This window comes from Aythya ferina (assembly GCF_964211825.1).
Source record: "Aythya ferina genome assembly, chromosome: 17".
Classification (NCBI taxonomy): domain Eukaryota; kingdom Metazoa; phylum Chordata; class Aves; order Anseriformes; family Anatidae; genus Aythya; species Aythya ferina.
In genome coordinates, this window is record NC_140316.1 from 7,413,565 (window position 1) to 7,430,668 (window position 17,104).

Consider the following 17,104-nt stretch of genomic DNA (forward strand, 5'->3'; position numbering starts at 1 on the left):
TGCTTGTTATGAAACTCACTCCAGGACTGAGAAATTCACTGGGAGCTGGTGCCAAAACCAGGAATATGAGAAACAAATTTATTATACGATATTACAACATTTCTCACTTACAGAATTGGGAACAGGCTCACCTGCACACCCAAAACAAGTCATTAGCAGGCAAAGATACTGTGATACTGTCCTTCCACTCTCCCCTTAAAGCACACAAAAACATGATACAGCCAGTGCCAAGGGTATTTTCTGCTTTGGCCATATTTGACAAAAAAAGGGAACAAAGAACAACCCCGCAACCACAAAGCCCCACTGACTGCTCCATTCTGCACTCCAGGCATTTGAAAGAGGGAACATCCTGGGCCTAGGAACCAAGCTCCCCAGACACACATGGTGTCAGGGAGACCTGCCAAAGCTGGACACTCTCTTCCCTTACCCTGGCAGGAAGGAAGCAGTATGAAATCTTTGAGCTGTTTGTGGCAAGGGGAGGAGCTGCTACCATGTCCACCGCACCACATTAGTTAGGGGAAAATACACCTATTAACCTGCTGGGATGTTCCCAGCAGGATGTGGGAGAAGCCCACATTGGCAAACTCCAACCGCTCAGCAGGGAACGCCAGGTGGTCAGCAGTCCATCCATCCCAAGCTTCCTACCTGGCTTGGTCAGCGTGTTCTGCACCTGTACAAGTCTGACTAGTATTTCATGTTCCGACTCTGTCCCTACCTCTTTGACGCAAGCATCTGTTTCTAGCCTTTCCTCATTGACCTTCCATCTTTTGACTGCCTCTCTACCCACATGTTTATGTTTATTAGGAATAAATCTGTCTTACAAGACTACCTTGGGGCAACAAACAGCATTCCTGTCTGTGTGCCATGGCAGCTGTGAGGACCTAACAACCAGCTGGTTCTGAAAAAGAAAGCTAGAAATCAGTGCTTTGCTCCCACCCCTCACGAATTACATTTAAAAAGGTAAAAAGAGAGGTAAAATAAAAGGAAGGCGGAATACAGTAATAAAGGAAATTGCATGGATATCCCATGCCTACAGTGTTATGCTGTTTTCTTCTCAACTGGGTGGTGCTTCTTAGTATTCCAAGGATTTAAAAACCAAAAGACTTAGTCACAGTCATAAATGCAATCTTGCAACCTGAATCAAGGCCAGCCAGAGTGGATAGAAGCACTGAAGATATTAGAAAGTGTGCATATACTGGCCTCAAGCCATGGCTGTTATGAACATGTTTACAGCTTGTCAACCTAAGTACTTTTGTTTACTAACCAGGTTGGCATTGTATGTTGAATTCAATTACTGTGAGCCTGCGATTCACCAGCTCCAAGGATTAGACAATGTCAGCTCTTCCCAAGTCTGTTTAAAGAACTCAGGGCTTTCTGGCTGTTGTTTAAAATAACAGCAAGAATTGTTTTATTGCAAATGTTAGAAAAACACAGATTAAGAATCTTGAAACCACAATGTGTAAGATTTTGCAAAGTGGTTGCTGCTGGAACAGCTCTGTAAAGAGAAGCAGTGTTTCAAAGTGGGCGTATAAAAGGCACTTTAACTCTCAGACCTTCTTTTGGTACAGTGTGTTCATATGCTGAGCAATGAATGTGTTCAAAGGAGAGGTTTCCTGTAAGGACAGCTCAGAATCTCATAGAGAACACGACAGACTATGAAAGAGAACAAAACATTTTAATTTTTAAAGTGTAAATATCTTTGAAAACTTCCACTAAACAGCTGGAGGTGTCTCATTGTCTAGGTGATATTAAACAGGGCAAATTCTGCAACCGAGCCATATCATGCTCTGTGCAGGGAGGGGAAGGAGCAGGGAGAGGAGCCAACATTATTTATAACATCAGTACTGGTGTGCCAACTCTCCTCAGGAAGGGCTGTACATCCAGGCAGAAACCTTAAGCAGCACAGAGTTGGAGAAGAAAAAGGAAAAGTTGCATCTGTTGGGGGCGGTGAGAAAAAAATAGCAGTAAATAAAGAAAAAAATAAATACAAGCAAATACAGAGAGGAAGAAAAGAGAAGGATTCGGAAATGCTGGAGATGGGAGGAGAAGCCAGCAGCAGCAGTAGTAAGCAGAGCTGTGATAGAAGTAATCCCATTTATTGATTTAGCTTCAGAGGTCAACTTTTCTCCCCAGGTCTGTCAGGAACCAACCCCAGTAGGATAAGCAGTGCATATGCCTCCTGTTTTGCAAGGAAAAAAGTCAGATGATGATGAGTTTGACTGCTTTGCTCCAGATTTGTCCCCATAGGAAGCTTACACAGACCCTTAGGCAGCCATGCCAGATTTCATTCCTCTCCGTGCTCTGCGGAGCCTCAGTTCCCTTCCAGCCTGCTAGACCCAAGCATTAAACAACAGAGCAGATGACAACAAAAGGTACACCCTACAGATTTATTTATTTTTTAATTAAAGCAGCACTTAACATCTCAAAGCATTCAGAGGAGTGGCATTTTATTTTTGTTGGAGCACTTAACATCCTGACAAAAAAAAAAAAAGAAGTCATCATCAAGGTGCCAAGGACATTCTTATTGGTTAAAAGCCACACAACAGATTTCTAGACATGTCCAAGACAGGCACACAAAGGACACTAAAAGGGCTCCTTCCATGAGCAAGTGGAGAGAAGGAATGGTGCTTACGAGGAGGCAACAAGCCACAGATGGCAGAGAGTCCTGGGTTGTATTTAAGGGAGCCAGTATGGCAGCATTGCCTGCAAGTTTAAATAATGCTTTGAGTTCCCCTACAGTCACAGCTTTGAAAGACAGCTAGAGACAGCTAGAAGACTGGAGACTTTGGTGTCACTAGAAAGGCAAGGAAGGAGAAGGCAAGTCACTGACTGCCTGACTGAACCGATGACTGTAAGCAGGTGGAATTTAGAACTACCAAGCGCTGTTACCCTGGAGCTAAAATGCAGATTCCCCGCCCTGGGACGAAGCTAGGAGAAGAGTCCACAACCTGTTGTGCTGCAGTCCTGCTTCCCAGATGGCTGCCAGGCAGTGGGAACAGGAGAATCTAGGCTGAGGACTGGCAATAACTGCCAGTGCTGTGCCAACCAGTGGACTGCACAGCAGAAAAGGGAAAAAAAAAAATCTACCTGGAAATCTCTAAGTATTGGCCAACTTCCCTTCCAAATAGAATATAAAGTAGGAATTAGTTGCTCAGAGGTGATGTATACAAAAATTGGAGAGATCCATTCTGGGAAGAAAAAAATCATCTCAATCTCTAGATTAATCTCTCTCATTTCCTGGTGGTGTGGGTGGGGGCACGGAACCAGCCTTTCCACAGGCTGTCCTGCTCCCATCTCCACAGAGCCCAACACCCTCAACCCACACATCTCTGGGCCTGGCTTTGTTAGCAAGCAAATCTTGAAAGGCTTTCTCATCTTGACCCTTCCCATCACTCTAATCTCTCCCCACATGAGTAATAGCGACAGGACTATCATGACTGGAGCTTCCCATTCCCTCTAAATGTCTTTAGCCTCAAAGCAACAAGCCACTCACTCCAAAGCTCTTGGCAGTAATTCTCCTCTAGTGAAGGGTGTCAGTCACTAACACTGCCAGCTGTCCCAATGCTTTCCCCTGCCCCTGGAACAAGCTCTCCCTCTGTCCTCTAACTCTATCCAAGGATCTTCTCTACTTTTTCCCCTAACTATATGAGGAGGGCAGAAAGATTCTTGTTCTTTCTGCTCTAAGGGATGGAATTAATACTACCTATTACAAACACTGTCTGGCACCTCCTGAAGCTACCAGTTCTGTCTTATTTGGAAAACGTTCAGGTTGACGTTTTCCAAAACAGTTTCCAGAATTTTGGGGAATTTCAATAACAACAGTTCAACTGTTACAAAAAGCAAGGTTCAGGAAAACTAAATAACTTCTCAAGTTCGATAAACAAACAACTTACCCTTATACATTAATGGAACCTATTTCTCCCTTTTCCTCTTGTCTCTGTAGGCTTGCTTCAGAGCAACAGTTTGGCAGAAGCATTGGCTTCATGCCAGGACATGCTTCAGCAGCTCAGCATGAGATTCTGGAAGAGCCAGAAGAGGGGGTACAGCCTAGATTGCTCAATGCAAACATTTGTTAAGGCCTCCTTACCACAAAAATGATGAGTTGGGATATTAAGATACACATTAAAAACGCCCAGGCTGTTTATGTCCTCTCCAGATCAAAGAGGAAACAGGCTGGTGCACCTCTTTCCACCCTCCCTGGATAGCAGATGTTTGTATGACAGAAACAAAGCAGGTAGAATATAAATACATAAGAAGTGGCTGAAATCCTACAGTTTGGAGGCAGACCAGCCACTGTCTTGTAGTCTGCTTAGACGGTACAGGTGAGAGGGGAATTGGAAAACAGATCCCAAATGACAGAGATTTAGAAGAACACAAACCTTCTGGAAATCAACTTGTGGCCCTCACTTCCTGGAACACACAACATGAGGTGGTGGGAGCTGGTCACCCCACACACTGAGGGAACGTGAAGTCCCTCTGAAAGCACTCCAGGAGGTATCTTCTCATTCTCTTTTGGAACAAGACACTGCTTTTGTCACTCTGCACCTTCTCTATGCTGGTGAGGTAGCCCAAATGTTGATCGGCTTGACATACTATCCAACCAAATTCTATAGCTGCTACCAAAAGACGGAGGGATTTAGTCAAAGACTTGGCAAAAATTGCAAGGCCCAGAGCAAGCCCACAAAATATGTCAAAACAAAATGCCTTTAATGTTCAGCTATCAATGAGCCAATCTCCAAAAGCAAGGCTGGTCTCATGGATAAGGCAGATTAACATCACCAGAATGCTGTTGTGTCTGGTAATGATAAATGAATTGGTCAGAATCACCTTTTTTCCTTTTTTTTTTTTTTTTTTTTGGCATGCTTTCCACGTCCTGGGTGCCTGACTGGAGTGCTGTTAACTCTTGGTTGCAAGTAATACAGTAATACTAAAGGGACTTCCCTTGAATGTAAAGAATGCATTCAAAATCAGAACCTGGTTTTGTAGAACATTAGGCATCTCGCATTAAGCACCCAAAATTAGCAGATGCTTTTCCTATAATCTCTCTACCTTCGTTACCTGTGGTTAGTGAACATACTATCCTCTTATCTCACAGGAACACTGCAAGGATAATTAAGACCTGTGTAGCATTCTAATAGCATTTGGAATTAATAGTCATGTCCAAAGGAAATGAGTATTTCTGTACTCAGAGCAGAGTGAGAAGTGTCCTGTAGGTAAGTTGTACATGTAGCACTAGAGATAAAACATTGAATCCAGTGAGTATCATTCACTACGTACACTAAACAATACAGAAAGCCCACACAAAAAAAAATATGACAACCGTATAATTGAAAATTATCATAAAGACTCAAGACTATAGGCAGAAGGCAGGGCTGGATAATCAGTCACTTCTTAACTTGTGAATGACTTTACAATGTTAATATTTTGACAGTGGTATATATAGCACAAGTGTCATGTTGCTGCATACAGTAACTTTTCATTTCTAGACTCTGGTCACAAATATAATTAAAATTTTCTTAAAGTAATTGCAGGCACATAAGACAGAAGTAAGAGGATAGAAATAGCAACCACACGTAAAGAAATATGTTTTCTGCTAATCAGGTGTAGTGGGGAAAAAAAAAAAAAAAAAAAAAAAAGACCTGCATCCTGGAATTTGAGGCTTCTGTTCCAACATATTTTTTGTGCTTGGCTCAGCACACTGTGTTTGACACTTAATTTTGTTACTGATGTCTTTTCCACTACAGTTGAAAACAGTAGAATAAAACGTGTCTAACAACTTGTGATAACAAAGTTTAACTTGTTTAGGAAATAATATAGCCATACATAGGCTCATCCCTTCCTATTTGTTGTAGACCCTCCTTCATGAGTGGCATTGTCATTTATGGACTAATTTCAGGTAGGATCAGCTGAAGCAGTTGACTTTCGTGATTAAAAGTCTAATCTGTATCAAGACACTTCTACTGGAAACAGTAAAATATCTTTTTATAGTTAAAGAGAAGAAAGCTGCCATTTATGTTATTTTATTTTATTTTTTTTTTTTAAAAAAGGGCAATATTCTAGCATTATTAAGATGATTCTAAAATTAACTACTCTAAAAGGTTACGAGAAATTTTCAAACAAACCAAGAACAAGATGCGATATTAGATAGTGTCTTTTCCGGGCCTTCTGTTACAGACACTATGACAACTGGTTCTTTTAAGACAACTCCCAGCCATATGAAGTCACACACCATTTTTCCCTTAACCTAAGAAACATAACCTGAAAAATCTCAAGACAATATTAAAACATTTTTGGAGTTTTTGAAGTTATTAATGATCATTTCTTCATTCGAAAGACTCTTGCGTATCACAAAAATTCTCATACTGAGAGGTAAAGAAGTATCTCAGAGCTAACAGGCTAAAGTAGAAGCAGCTAGCTAGATTCCATGCACTATATTCAAATAAAATTAAGCAAACCAACAATATATGTACTTCACAATGCTTTAAGAGATCTTGACAAGAACAACACCGTCTCAAGTAGGCTTCTTAATCTAACAATCAACTGCAAAAAGTAAGGAAACATATGATATGATACTAACCAATAAAGAGTTATAGAAGCATGTATACAATGAATGCTAAACAGCAATGGTCTGTGAAACTCATCAGGCTCCTGAAATCTTTTTGATATAAGATAAATAAGTGTCTGATACAGGTGATGGTGTTGATTTACATGTACATCGATATCTATAAAATACCCATCATCTTCTCCCATGACACCTTGATTAATAGGACAGAATAATACAAAGTCAACACAAATTAAGCTACTTAACAACTGCTGCAGATTTCAAAGCATCATTTATAATGTGAGAATTCAAGGTAGGTTAAGTACACTGTCTTAGAAATATATCAGGAAGGAAGTGACAGCCATTCATAAAAATGCTTAATAGCACAAGGACAACTTGGGGAAAACAGAAGTCTGCAGATGACAAATTCAAAGAAATAGCAGTTTGGGATTGAAGTGCTTTGCAGTTTAGGAAGCAAAAGGATAAAGATGACAAAGGTAGAAAGGTGAACAGATCAATTCAAGGTAAATATAAGACATTTTTGATTGAAGACAGTAGAGTTACATTGTGTTTTTTTGTTTTGTTTTTAAACCAAAGTGAGTGGTAGGCTCTCTATCTAGACCAAAGAACAAAAAATAAATAAATAAAAAATTCCTCAAGTGCCAAGCTATAGCCATGCTTGTGAACCTGAAACAAAAATATATAATGCAAGATAGCCTGAAGGGCCACATGAAAACAGAAGTCAAGCTAGGTGGTCCCTTCTGAGCTTTTTATCTATTGTAATTAATGATATAGATAGGTATTTGGTGAATAGTAAGTAGATTTCTTCATGAGAAGCAGCCACCTCCCATCCAAAGTCATCATACTTCAGAGCTTGCAGTTTTAATCTCTCTTATTCCATTTTCACAGGGCAAAGGAAATGGATTGTATATTCTAGATGCTTTATCAAAGCCATTAACCTGAAAATAATTTGGATTTTTCTTGTGAAAGGCAAGGACAACCCACACGCAGAGATGCACACATTGAACACATCCCCTTAATGCATCTATACTTTAGGATGTTTAGCCCCCATCTTTGCTCCCTGTTAAAGCAGTCTACCTTTTTCAACTCTACAAGGCTTTGCTGACTCCAAAAAGGCAAGAAAGGACTCACTGATTTTGTAGATTCCAGAGACCCTGAAGATAGGGTGTCTCGGCTGCCCCGACTCTTGGAACTGAGATGAGGTGAAGATGAAGGTGAGTCATCAATATAGGGCATCATATCATGATGTCGCCTCTGTTCTTCAGCACGGTCTGCGTCGTACGCATAGCTAGGTGGTGTGCCACTGAACGAAGCATCTGTAAAACATAGGAGAAAAATCAGTCTGGTCAGAGTCAAGCTGGACAGGAGATGGGGAGACAGGCTGGTCAACCACGGCACTGCCAGCCTCCCACCTATGATGATTACTTATCAGTAAATCCACAGTCAGTGATAGTTAAATACAGACCTAGTGGAGGTGTAAATTTAATTAAACTTCTGTTGTCACCAAACATTCAATCATTTGAAGTCCTAAAAGACAAAGTCCTTTCTAATATCTAATACTGGTGTTCATTAAATTGCAGTTCTTTTCCCCAAGTTCTACTTCAAAAGCATTAGTAGAATTAAATCCTTTTGCAGGCTCCATAAAAGTTATGTAGGTTTAGGAATGCAGTGGGTTAGGGTAACCAACTTTTTTTTTTTCTGTGGAACAAGAACAGATGATGCCCCTGCCGGTTTAGCAATCATACGTAATACATAGCTCAAAAGAGGAATGGCTGGACTTGATGATTTTGAATATCTTTTCCAATCTAGATGATTCAATGGTTCTATGACTCTATAACTCTTTTCAGACCTCTCAGAAAAAGAGGACTAGGAAAGAAAGGTCTTGCGTGTCAAGTGAACCGGCCTGCTGCCAAAAATAAAATCTTAAGAGGCCCTCTTCTATTGCCTGCTGCTCCTCCTCAATTTGGAGACTAATTCCTTAAACCAACAACCACTCTGCCCTCCACTCCCCCCCACCCCACCCCACCCCAACCAACCAAACAAGAAATTGACGGTGCTATGAAGAGCCAAATTAACCATTATTGCATCAGACACCAATGAACTACTGAAGGAAAGATGAGTATCTTTGGTAGGGGCATACTGAGACTGTTTCTACAAAAAATCTGTATTAAGGACACACAGAGAACAGAACAGCTCCCTCTACCATAAATTAGAAAGGTCTTTTACTTCTCTGCACAAATACACACAGAAGAGGTAATTTTGCTTTCTGCACAGGGGCACAGCAGCACTTGAATCTTGCCCAAGGGAAGCTGGAGACAACCTTCGAGGGGCCTGCTGCTGGTACCATGCACATGAAGTACTTACACCCAGCAGTGCCCAGAAGTGGTGCGCAGTAATAGTTATGCCATTTTGTGTTCTTGTGACCCATATTTGTGACCCATGCACGGTTCCTCTGCCTCTTTCAGTTACAAGTCACAAAACATCACTCTTCCCCCAAAACTGGAAAATAATTACAGCAGATAAACTAGATCCATTTTTATTGTAGCAGGCAAGTCTTACAGAAGACAAAGCCACAAACTAAGATTTTTTTTTTTTTTTTTTTTTTTTTTTTTTTTAAGTCTTGAGTCTAAAATTTTGTATCAATTTCACACTGGAACACAATTTTTACTTGTAGAATATTTTCACAAATATCTAGGTTCTGCAAAACTAATAAGCAGCAGCTGCCAAGCATACTAATAATCCTGTTATACATCACTAAGGCAGGGTGGAGGAGTAACATTTTAGAGCCCACTTTCCTCCCTCACAGCAAACTCAGTTACAGCATGACTCATTCCAGTAAAGGATGTGAACTTTGTGTGGAACAGAATAAAACTTGATCCATGTGGCTTATTCAGGAGGGAGAGCTGGTCGAGGGAATTTATGCAAACAATATACTGAAAACCCAACAATAAAGTCACTGTAGAAGCGAGCCTCTGTCTCAACTTCTACCAAATACCACCCAGCTAAATTACAGCTGTATATGAGGCCTTCAGGCTGCTGAATGCCCATGGCAATATTATTTTAACAAACTCAATGAGCTTTGTGTCACCCACTGCCTCATGGTATTACCTTGTGCTCAAGCTCTCAGAGTTTCTCAGAAGACTTTTAGATTGTGCAAGACCACAGGAATGGGGAAGGTAGGGAGAGGGGAAAAAAAAGAAGAAAAAAAAAAAGAAAAAAGTGGCACATGTTCTCTGGAATGGACTTTTATTGAGATGTTAGAGGCTTTCCGGAGTTTCTCAACTGTTTGAAATATACCCTGTTAAGTTGTTTGGGTAAATGGAGGCTTGCAAGGGAGTTGCTGAATAGGATAGTCAGGATAATCAGTCACAAATAAAAAAATATTAAATATTTTTAGATATCCTGAAGTTGGATAATGCCTACAAACCTGCAAGCCAACCAGATCTCATTCTTGAATTGTCAAGAGCCCTTTGGCTAAAAGAATACGGAAGACAGCATGGCCCTTGCCTTGCGCTACCCAAACAGGCGCCAAGTAACAACACCCTGTTGCTGTGCAGAAATTAAGGCAGGAATATTTCTTTCCACTCCCAGTGTTCACTTTCTAATTTTATAGTTTGCTCCATTTCTGTTAATGGGGGAGTGAACTAAATCTAAAACATTAGCAGAAAAGATTGGAGTGAATCATAGTATTTTCACTTTCTTCACTTTCCCCTGCTAAGAAGTAGGCTTCATACTTCTTGCATAACACATTCTTCTTTCTACTGCACAGGGAAACCTTTACCTGAAAGGGAAGGAAAGGGAAGGTTGGAAGACTTGAGTTTGAAAGAAGAAATTTATTCCTAGCTTTACAAAAAGATCCAGTCTACCTTTGAAGCATTCACTTTGTCTTCCTACCTATAAAAATGAAAATAAGACATCTCAACAGGGAGTAAGGAGTGTCAATCCATCAGTGTCACCGACTGCCAAGAGATCCATGCCGAGAAAGCTCCAAATACAATTTAAGACTTTAATACTGTATCCTCCACACATTAAAAAGCTTAGAAGCAGTTATAATCCTTCTTTCTATTATTGCTGCATACAGCACTGAAATCCACCTATGGAGATTTTAATTATCTCTGAGGCAGACAGACTTTCTTGCTTTTATTCCACCATTTATTCCAACAGAAGCAAAGTATTACGGCAGCCAGATACACTACGCAAGTCCTAATACAAGTAACAGAGGTAGACTTGCATCCCTCTGATTAGAGACCACTGTTGCTAGGGAAACGAGGTTATTCAGCTCTCCTAAACCCAGCACAATGCTGCGCAGGCTGTTCAGGCTCTAGCTGGAAGCAAAAACACTGCTGCAAAGAGGCTGGAGCCAGAAGCTCATCCAACACTCCCAGCTGCGCTGGGTGCTGCTCTTGGAGGTGGCCGGTGGAGACAGTAGCTAGAGGAAGATGAAACGCAGGTATGACAGGCAGTTGCTGACAGGGGACAACTAAGGAAAAAGGGTAGGGATATGAGGATGCTGGGCTCAAATGAGAGAGCACTAGAAGGAAATAATGAGGACGGATGCCACTTGGGGTCTCCGCTCAGTTCAGTGAGCAGAGGAGGGAGCAGAAGCAAGATAAGCCATTACAGATGGGGAGCAAAGCACCAGCGCTGCTCTGCACGCTGGGACCTGACTTAGCAACATGGCCATTTAACCCGACAAGGCTTAACCCACAGAGCTTATCCTCTGATAGCCAACGGGCAAGAAATGCTCACGCTTCTCTCACCTGGCCAACTGGATCCTCTCCTCTATCAGCAACTTGTAAGAGATCCCATCCCATAAAGAAGAGTAGCAGCTGTAACTCCAGTGTCAAGAGGGCTCATTTCTGTAAGAGAAGCTATTTCTACCACTGGCCCTCCAACGATCCCTCACAGTACCCTCCTGCACCAGCACAACCTTCAGATGAAATGAATTATTTGGGACTACAAAGGCTCTACATCAATTTTGCAAGCACTGCTAAAAAACCTCAAGCATTTACCTTTTGGTTCTGATGGCAATAGCTTCCTTGGCCTTGCTCTGCTCCAGCTTTTATACGCCTGTCCCACTAACCCCTCTCTTCTCTTACTGCTTCCATCCTCTCACCTCTCTTTATGTCAGTATGGTTTGCTGTAATTCAACATTCCTGTCCTCCATTTTCCTGTTCTTCCCCTTCTTCTAAGCTGCTCCCTTCCTTCACTGCATCAAAATTCACCTGGAGGGGGAGAATCTAACAAATCTGCAGTTAGACACAAATTGCTGCACTCAGTGACCGCACAGCAGGACCATTCCCTTGTCCTATTGCCTACACTCCTCCTGCTGTGTGTCACATTCATTCTTTGGGAGTATGAGATCAAGTTAGAGATCTACCTTGCAAGCAGAAAGGAAAAAATAAATTAACTTCTAAGTTAAAAAGACAGATTAGCTGCATCTAATCCACAGCCATGCAATGGTTTAAGTGTGTCATACTTTTGCAGCATCACAGCATCCGTAGCTGCTTGAAAGGCTTAACAGCAGCACACAGAAGTGCTTCCAAGCTAGCTGTGCTCCAGTTAATCTCACTAAGAGAGAGGTGAAGCCGCAGTAGCGCAGACCTGCCTGCCTAAGTAAATACCTAGCATCCTGAAGGGGGTGGAGGAGTTGCACCTCATGCCAAAACCCCACATCACTGTGGCTGCATTGTAAGTGATATCAAGACTAGCACAAGTTTGCAGAGTCTATACTCACTCCAAAAACATTCCCTCAGTTGCAGAAATGAAGAGAGCTAAGGCAGTTTGCATGCTCTGCCCGTGCATTTCCGTGCCAGGGAATGTGTAAGGCCACAGTTTGACACTGCATTGTCTTGGCAGCAAGAAAGGTCTAAGGTTTCCACCATCAAGCCATAAACCACAGCATGACCCTTTGCCTCTTATCCCCTCAGCTGTGCAGCCCCACAAATGGCTGTGGTCCAGATAAAGAACTCAGCCAGCTCAAAGAAAAATATCTTGGGCAATTCCCTTCTAAGCTGGATCAGCGCTCTGATCTAGTTCATGGCACAGAAATCCCAACTGCAAGGCTACAGACATGGTAGCTACTGAGTAGGCATACTTGAAGCTTGTATGGCTTTATGTAGTGCAGCTGAAAACGATGTATTAGCAAAGCACTGCTTCGGTTTCCTTTAGGCAGAAGTTCAGTCAGTTCCTGGATTTTAGACCTGATTGGTTTGGGGACAAATTGCCAGCATTTAACACTTTTCTTTCTCTCTTTTTTTTTTTCTTTTTTTTTGTTAAATGCAACTTTTTCATAACTTTTCACTCACGGATATACCTTGCTGTTCTTAGCTCCAGTTTTTACATACCACCATTTGCTTGGTGATAAGCAATGCAGGTTCATGTAATCGTATTTCTTAGTGCTGGCCAGGCTGCTTGGAGAAGGATCAGGGATTCAGTCCCAGCACTGAGCACATGCAGAAGTACATCTGTGTGGATGGGCTGTGAATGCAGTTGCCTAGGGAATACAGCAGCACTCTCTAAAGAAACGATCGAAAACTGAGCATTTTGCTTATTTTCCTGATACCTTCTGAGTTATTTTCAAAACCAGAATGTAGTGCACTTGTACACTTTTGTGCAAAACTGAGATCCAGAAACAATAATTAATACTGCCTACCTATAGCAGGAGCTTGTCCTAGAGCACAGGTCAGGTACGGATAAAAATAAATGCTCCATTTTCCATGTCATATCCCTATGGTTTTATTCTTCTCAGACTGATGAGGCAAAGGCTCTCTTAGGACACTGAACAGATTCAGAACAAACTTTCTGCTTACACAGAACAGAGACACAGAGCTGGAAGACAGCACACCTGCATATAAAGAGGTCTAGTGGAACCCGAAGCCCCCAGTCAAATATAAAACCAAGCTCATTTAGCAAACAAACAACCAAAAAAGCATTATTATTTTGCAAATCCTTTCTTCAGTATTAGATGAGCATGAAAACAGAGAGGAAATATAACAAAAGCTAGCTCCAAGCCTGCCTATGGCCTCAAGCATTAGTCCTCTCTTGAGCAGATGAAGACTGTCCAACTTTCTGTGCTAACTGATAGACTCCTATCATGTGCCACAGGAAAAAAAAAATAAACACCATCCACAGAGGTGGATCTTCCTTCAGCGGTGGCTGAACAACCTGTTACGGAACACAGGTTGCAGAAGTAGAATCGTGGTGAAACACACATAGAACAGAGCCCACCCACAGGAAACGCCCATCAATACCCAGATGAGACCAAGCTAAATGAGTACTTCATACAACAGAGCCAAGCTGGAGCTTCCCATCTGCAGGCAGACATGAAATGGGCTCTGAAAGCAAGCTGGATGTTGGTAACTTGCAGTGAAATGTTCTTCTGGGAATAGGATAGAAAAGAGGAAAAGAGGTTTCTAAATACAAGCTGGACCCTGAAATGACAACTTCAGCTTATACCACAACCAAAAAAGGAGTGCTGTGAACCCAAAAACTGGGCAGATTTTCCTCAAATCACATTATTAATTTCAGGTTTGTATCCTCCTCTCTCCTGTTGTAATAAACCATCTTTCTGTAGAAACAACTATCTGCCACATGTAAAGTTTTACCCGAGCCCTCATTTTCTTTTAAGGATAATGGTGTGCATGTGTGCGTGTATGCATGTAGAGATTGAAAACTGCATCAATGAAAATTGTATTTTTGAAGTGGAAGACAGATAAAGCAATATTGAAGCAGCAAGACAGCTGGTGGCTCTCTCTCAACCCTCCCTCCCCAGGGGATCTCAGGCTATAGACTTTAACCAGCCCCCAAGAAACTTATGCCTTTACTACCACAGTCAAGCTTTATCCTTATAGCAGACAGTGCCCTTAAGTCATTAGAAGATGAATTAACTCCAGTCCACTTTTAATCTTTTAGGTGTGTCAAAATGTGTCAAACCCAGATCATTAAATGTCTACAAAAGAAGACCAGAGATGTGTAAGCTGCCTGTATACATGTATTCTAGGAGCAGTTCATGCAGAGTCTAGAGGAGAGGACAGTTTGTGGCCCCCTGTTACTTAGACGTTCTGTTTGTTGCATTTTGCTCTGATTGGAATTTTCCTGGAGACAGATTTAACATCCACACAGATCCAGGCAGACTGAGGTTTCATGATGCAACCATGAGCCGCAAGCTGGGAATACTGAGTTTTGATCGGTTTTTCAGTTTTGATCAAACTGAAACACCAGGAGGGAAGCTGTACTGGGTTTGGCTGGGATGTTAACTTTCCTTGCAGCAGCCCACACAGTGCTGTGCTCTGCGCTTGTAGCTAGCACAGCAGTGTTATCACACCAGTGTTGTGTCTACTGCTGAGCAGTGCTGGCACAGCATCAGGACTCTCTCTAACCCTCCTAGGGGGTGGGCAAAAAAGTGAGAAGGGAGACATCATGAGGGCAGCTGACCTGAACCAATGAAAGGGATATTCCATACCATGTCGTGTCACACTCAGCAATAAAAGGTAGAAACAGGAAGAAGAGGGGAGGAGTGGGCTCTCCTTGTGAAAATGTCGGTCCTCCTCCTGAACACTGGCTACATATGTTGAGGCCCTGCTTCAAGGACATGGTCAAGCATCACTCATTTGTGGGAAGTAGAGAGTAATTTCTTTCCTCTGCACTTCCACCCTCCGTTTTGCCCTTTCCCCTTTTTCCTTTAGTTAATTGGTTTAGTTAATAATAATATTTCCTTAATAATAATTATTATTATTATTATTTTCCCTTTAATTAAATTATCCTTATCTCAACCCATGAGTTGTTCTTTACCTTACTTCTTCTCCTCCTCATCTAAGGAGGGGGAGTGAGAGAGCAGTTGTGTTTAGCTGCCTAGCATGGTAAAACCACCACAGAAGCATAATCATCACACACCATAAACTGGACAGAGGAGTCCATCAGATGACAACAGCTGTGATTTGGAGGAAAACAGACTACATGTTTTGAAGATGTGGCCTTTCAAATACAGGGTGTCTCCATAGCAATTTGTAAGCTTTGGGATACACTACAAATGTGCTGTGTGTAACTAACATTGGAAAAGAAAGTTACCCACAGTTACTGCAGAAGGCAAGACTTGAACACTTCTTGCTGACTCTGCTTATGACCTAGTGGCTGCTACATGCCCCCCAGGGCACTTAAGGGATTTATTCACTATCACTTAAAGCCCTAAACATCAGTCAGTAAACACGTATGTATCAATGAGATCTACATTCAGCATCACTGGCTGCAAATATGCTGCCAAGAGCAGAAGACAAATTCTCATCCGAACTATACTGTATTCCATTCGAGGACGAGTGTGAGAACACTTAATTCACAGGGCAGGCCACGGCCCAAAACAATGAAATTCCTGATGCCTTTTTTTTCTTTTCTTACTGTTTCTCCTAAATGCTTAGCAGTAAGTCATATGGCACAATGTAACACCCTATAACATGGATGAATACCTCTTAGACTCCTGCCTTGGAGACAGCACAAAGTGAATCTGTTTCCATCCAGGGTCTACATCTCCAGATTCCTCTCCTGTTCTGTGTTGTCCCAGGCAGGCTGGAAACGTTTCCACGTTCATTTCATGTTGGCAGTCAGGCCACTAGATGTTCTTGGCAAAGCAAGTCCCAGAGCAAACTGGAATGCCTTCCCAGTTTTTCTTTTCCATTCCTTACTCAGGATTGTGTACAAAATTTAGCTGCTTTGATTCACTGCATGCTTAACAGGCCGAAAATAAATTCTAGGTCTAGTCCTTCAGAATTAAAGCCTTTTTTCACTATGAAAATACAAGGATGGGTAGATATATCCGCAAGCACACACAGGTTTGCATGAAAGGCACCAGAAAATTTAGCACTGACTCGATCAGAAATGCAAGCTGACTACACTGGAGAAAAGGTTTCCATGCAAAATAAGGTAAAAAGGGAAAGCAGGACAAAATAAACAAGAACAACCCACACATGGCTATAACAAGAAGAGCCAAGAAATCAGACTAGTTCCCAACAAAAGCTGGAGCTGCATTAGAAGAGGTAAAGTTTTTAGGATCCAGTCAGTTTCCCCTTTCTTTGTAGGCTCCTATCCACATCTTCCCCATTGTCCCATAACAGACCTGTTTGCAGGGAGCACAGCAAACCACAGCAGGAGCTGGCCAGACTAAAAATAACTGGAGAAGAGCATTATTTTGTAACACAGAGCAGCTCCTTATTCCATTTCACTGATCGTCTCCACAAAATGCATCAGCATAAACTGAGCAGAGAGGCGGGATGGAACAAATGTGACTGTTCAGGTCAGCACTACTGCTGTGCTCAAACTACAGCCTTGGTTTCCTTGCTAAAAAAGAAATCTAGTAACAAAGCCTAAAAGAAAACTGCATGTACTAACTCCATCGGCAGGGCTGCTTCTCCCTCACCTACCAGGGTGCTGTTGTTTGTCTTGTGAATGTTGTGAATGGGTGAAAATTCAATTGAGCAATGATCAACATACTATTTACTATTATGTTCTCGAGGTTGTTTCAGAATTTTGCAACCACTTCAAACAACGTTT

The 17,104-nt window shown here is 41.9% G+C and overlaps 1 protein-coding gene across 3 annotated transcripts in view; it reads right to left on the bottom strand.

The window, feature by feature from the left end:
* BCR (BCR activator of RhoGEF and GTPase) overlaps nucleotides 1-17,104 on the bottom strand; it is a 102,081-nt gene that overhangs the window by 47,606 nt on the left and 37,371 nt on the right. For all 3 annotated transcript variants that reach the window (XM_084538944.1, XM_084538946.1, XM_084538945.1), the window contains exon 2: nucleotides 7,694-7,878. In XM_084538944.1, coding sequence (XP_084395070.1) covers nucleotides 7,694-7,878 — 185 coding nt within the window. The remainder of the gene's footprint in view (nucleotides 1-7,693; nucleotides 7,879-17,104) is intronic.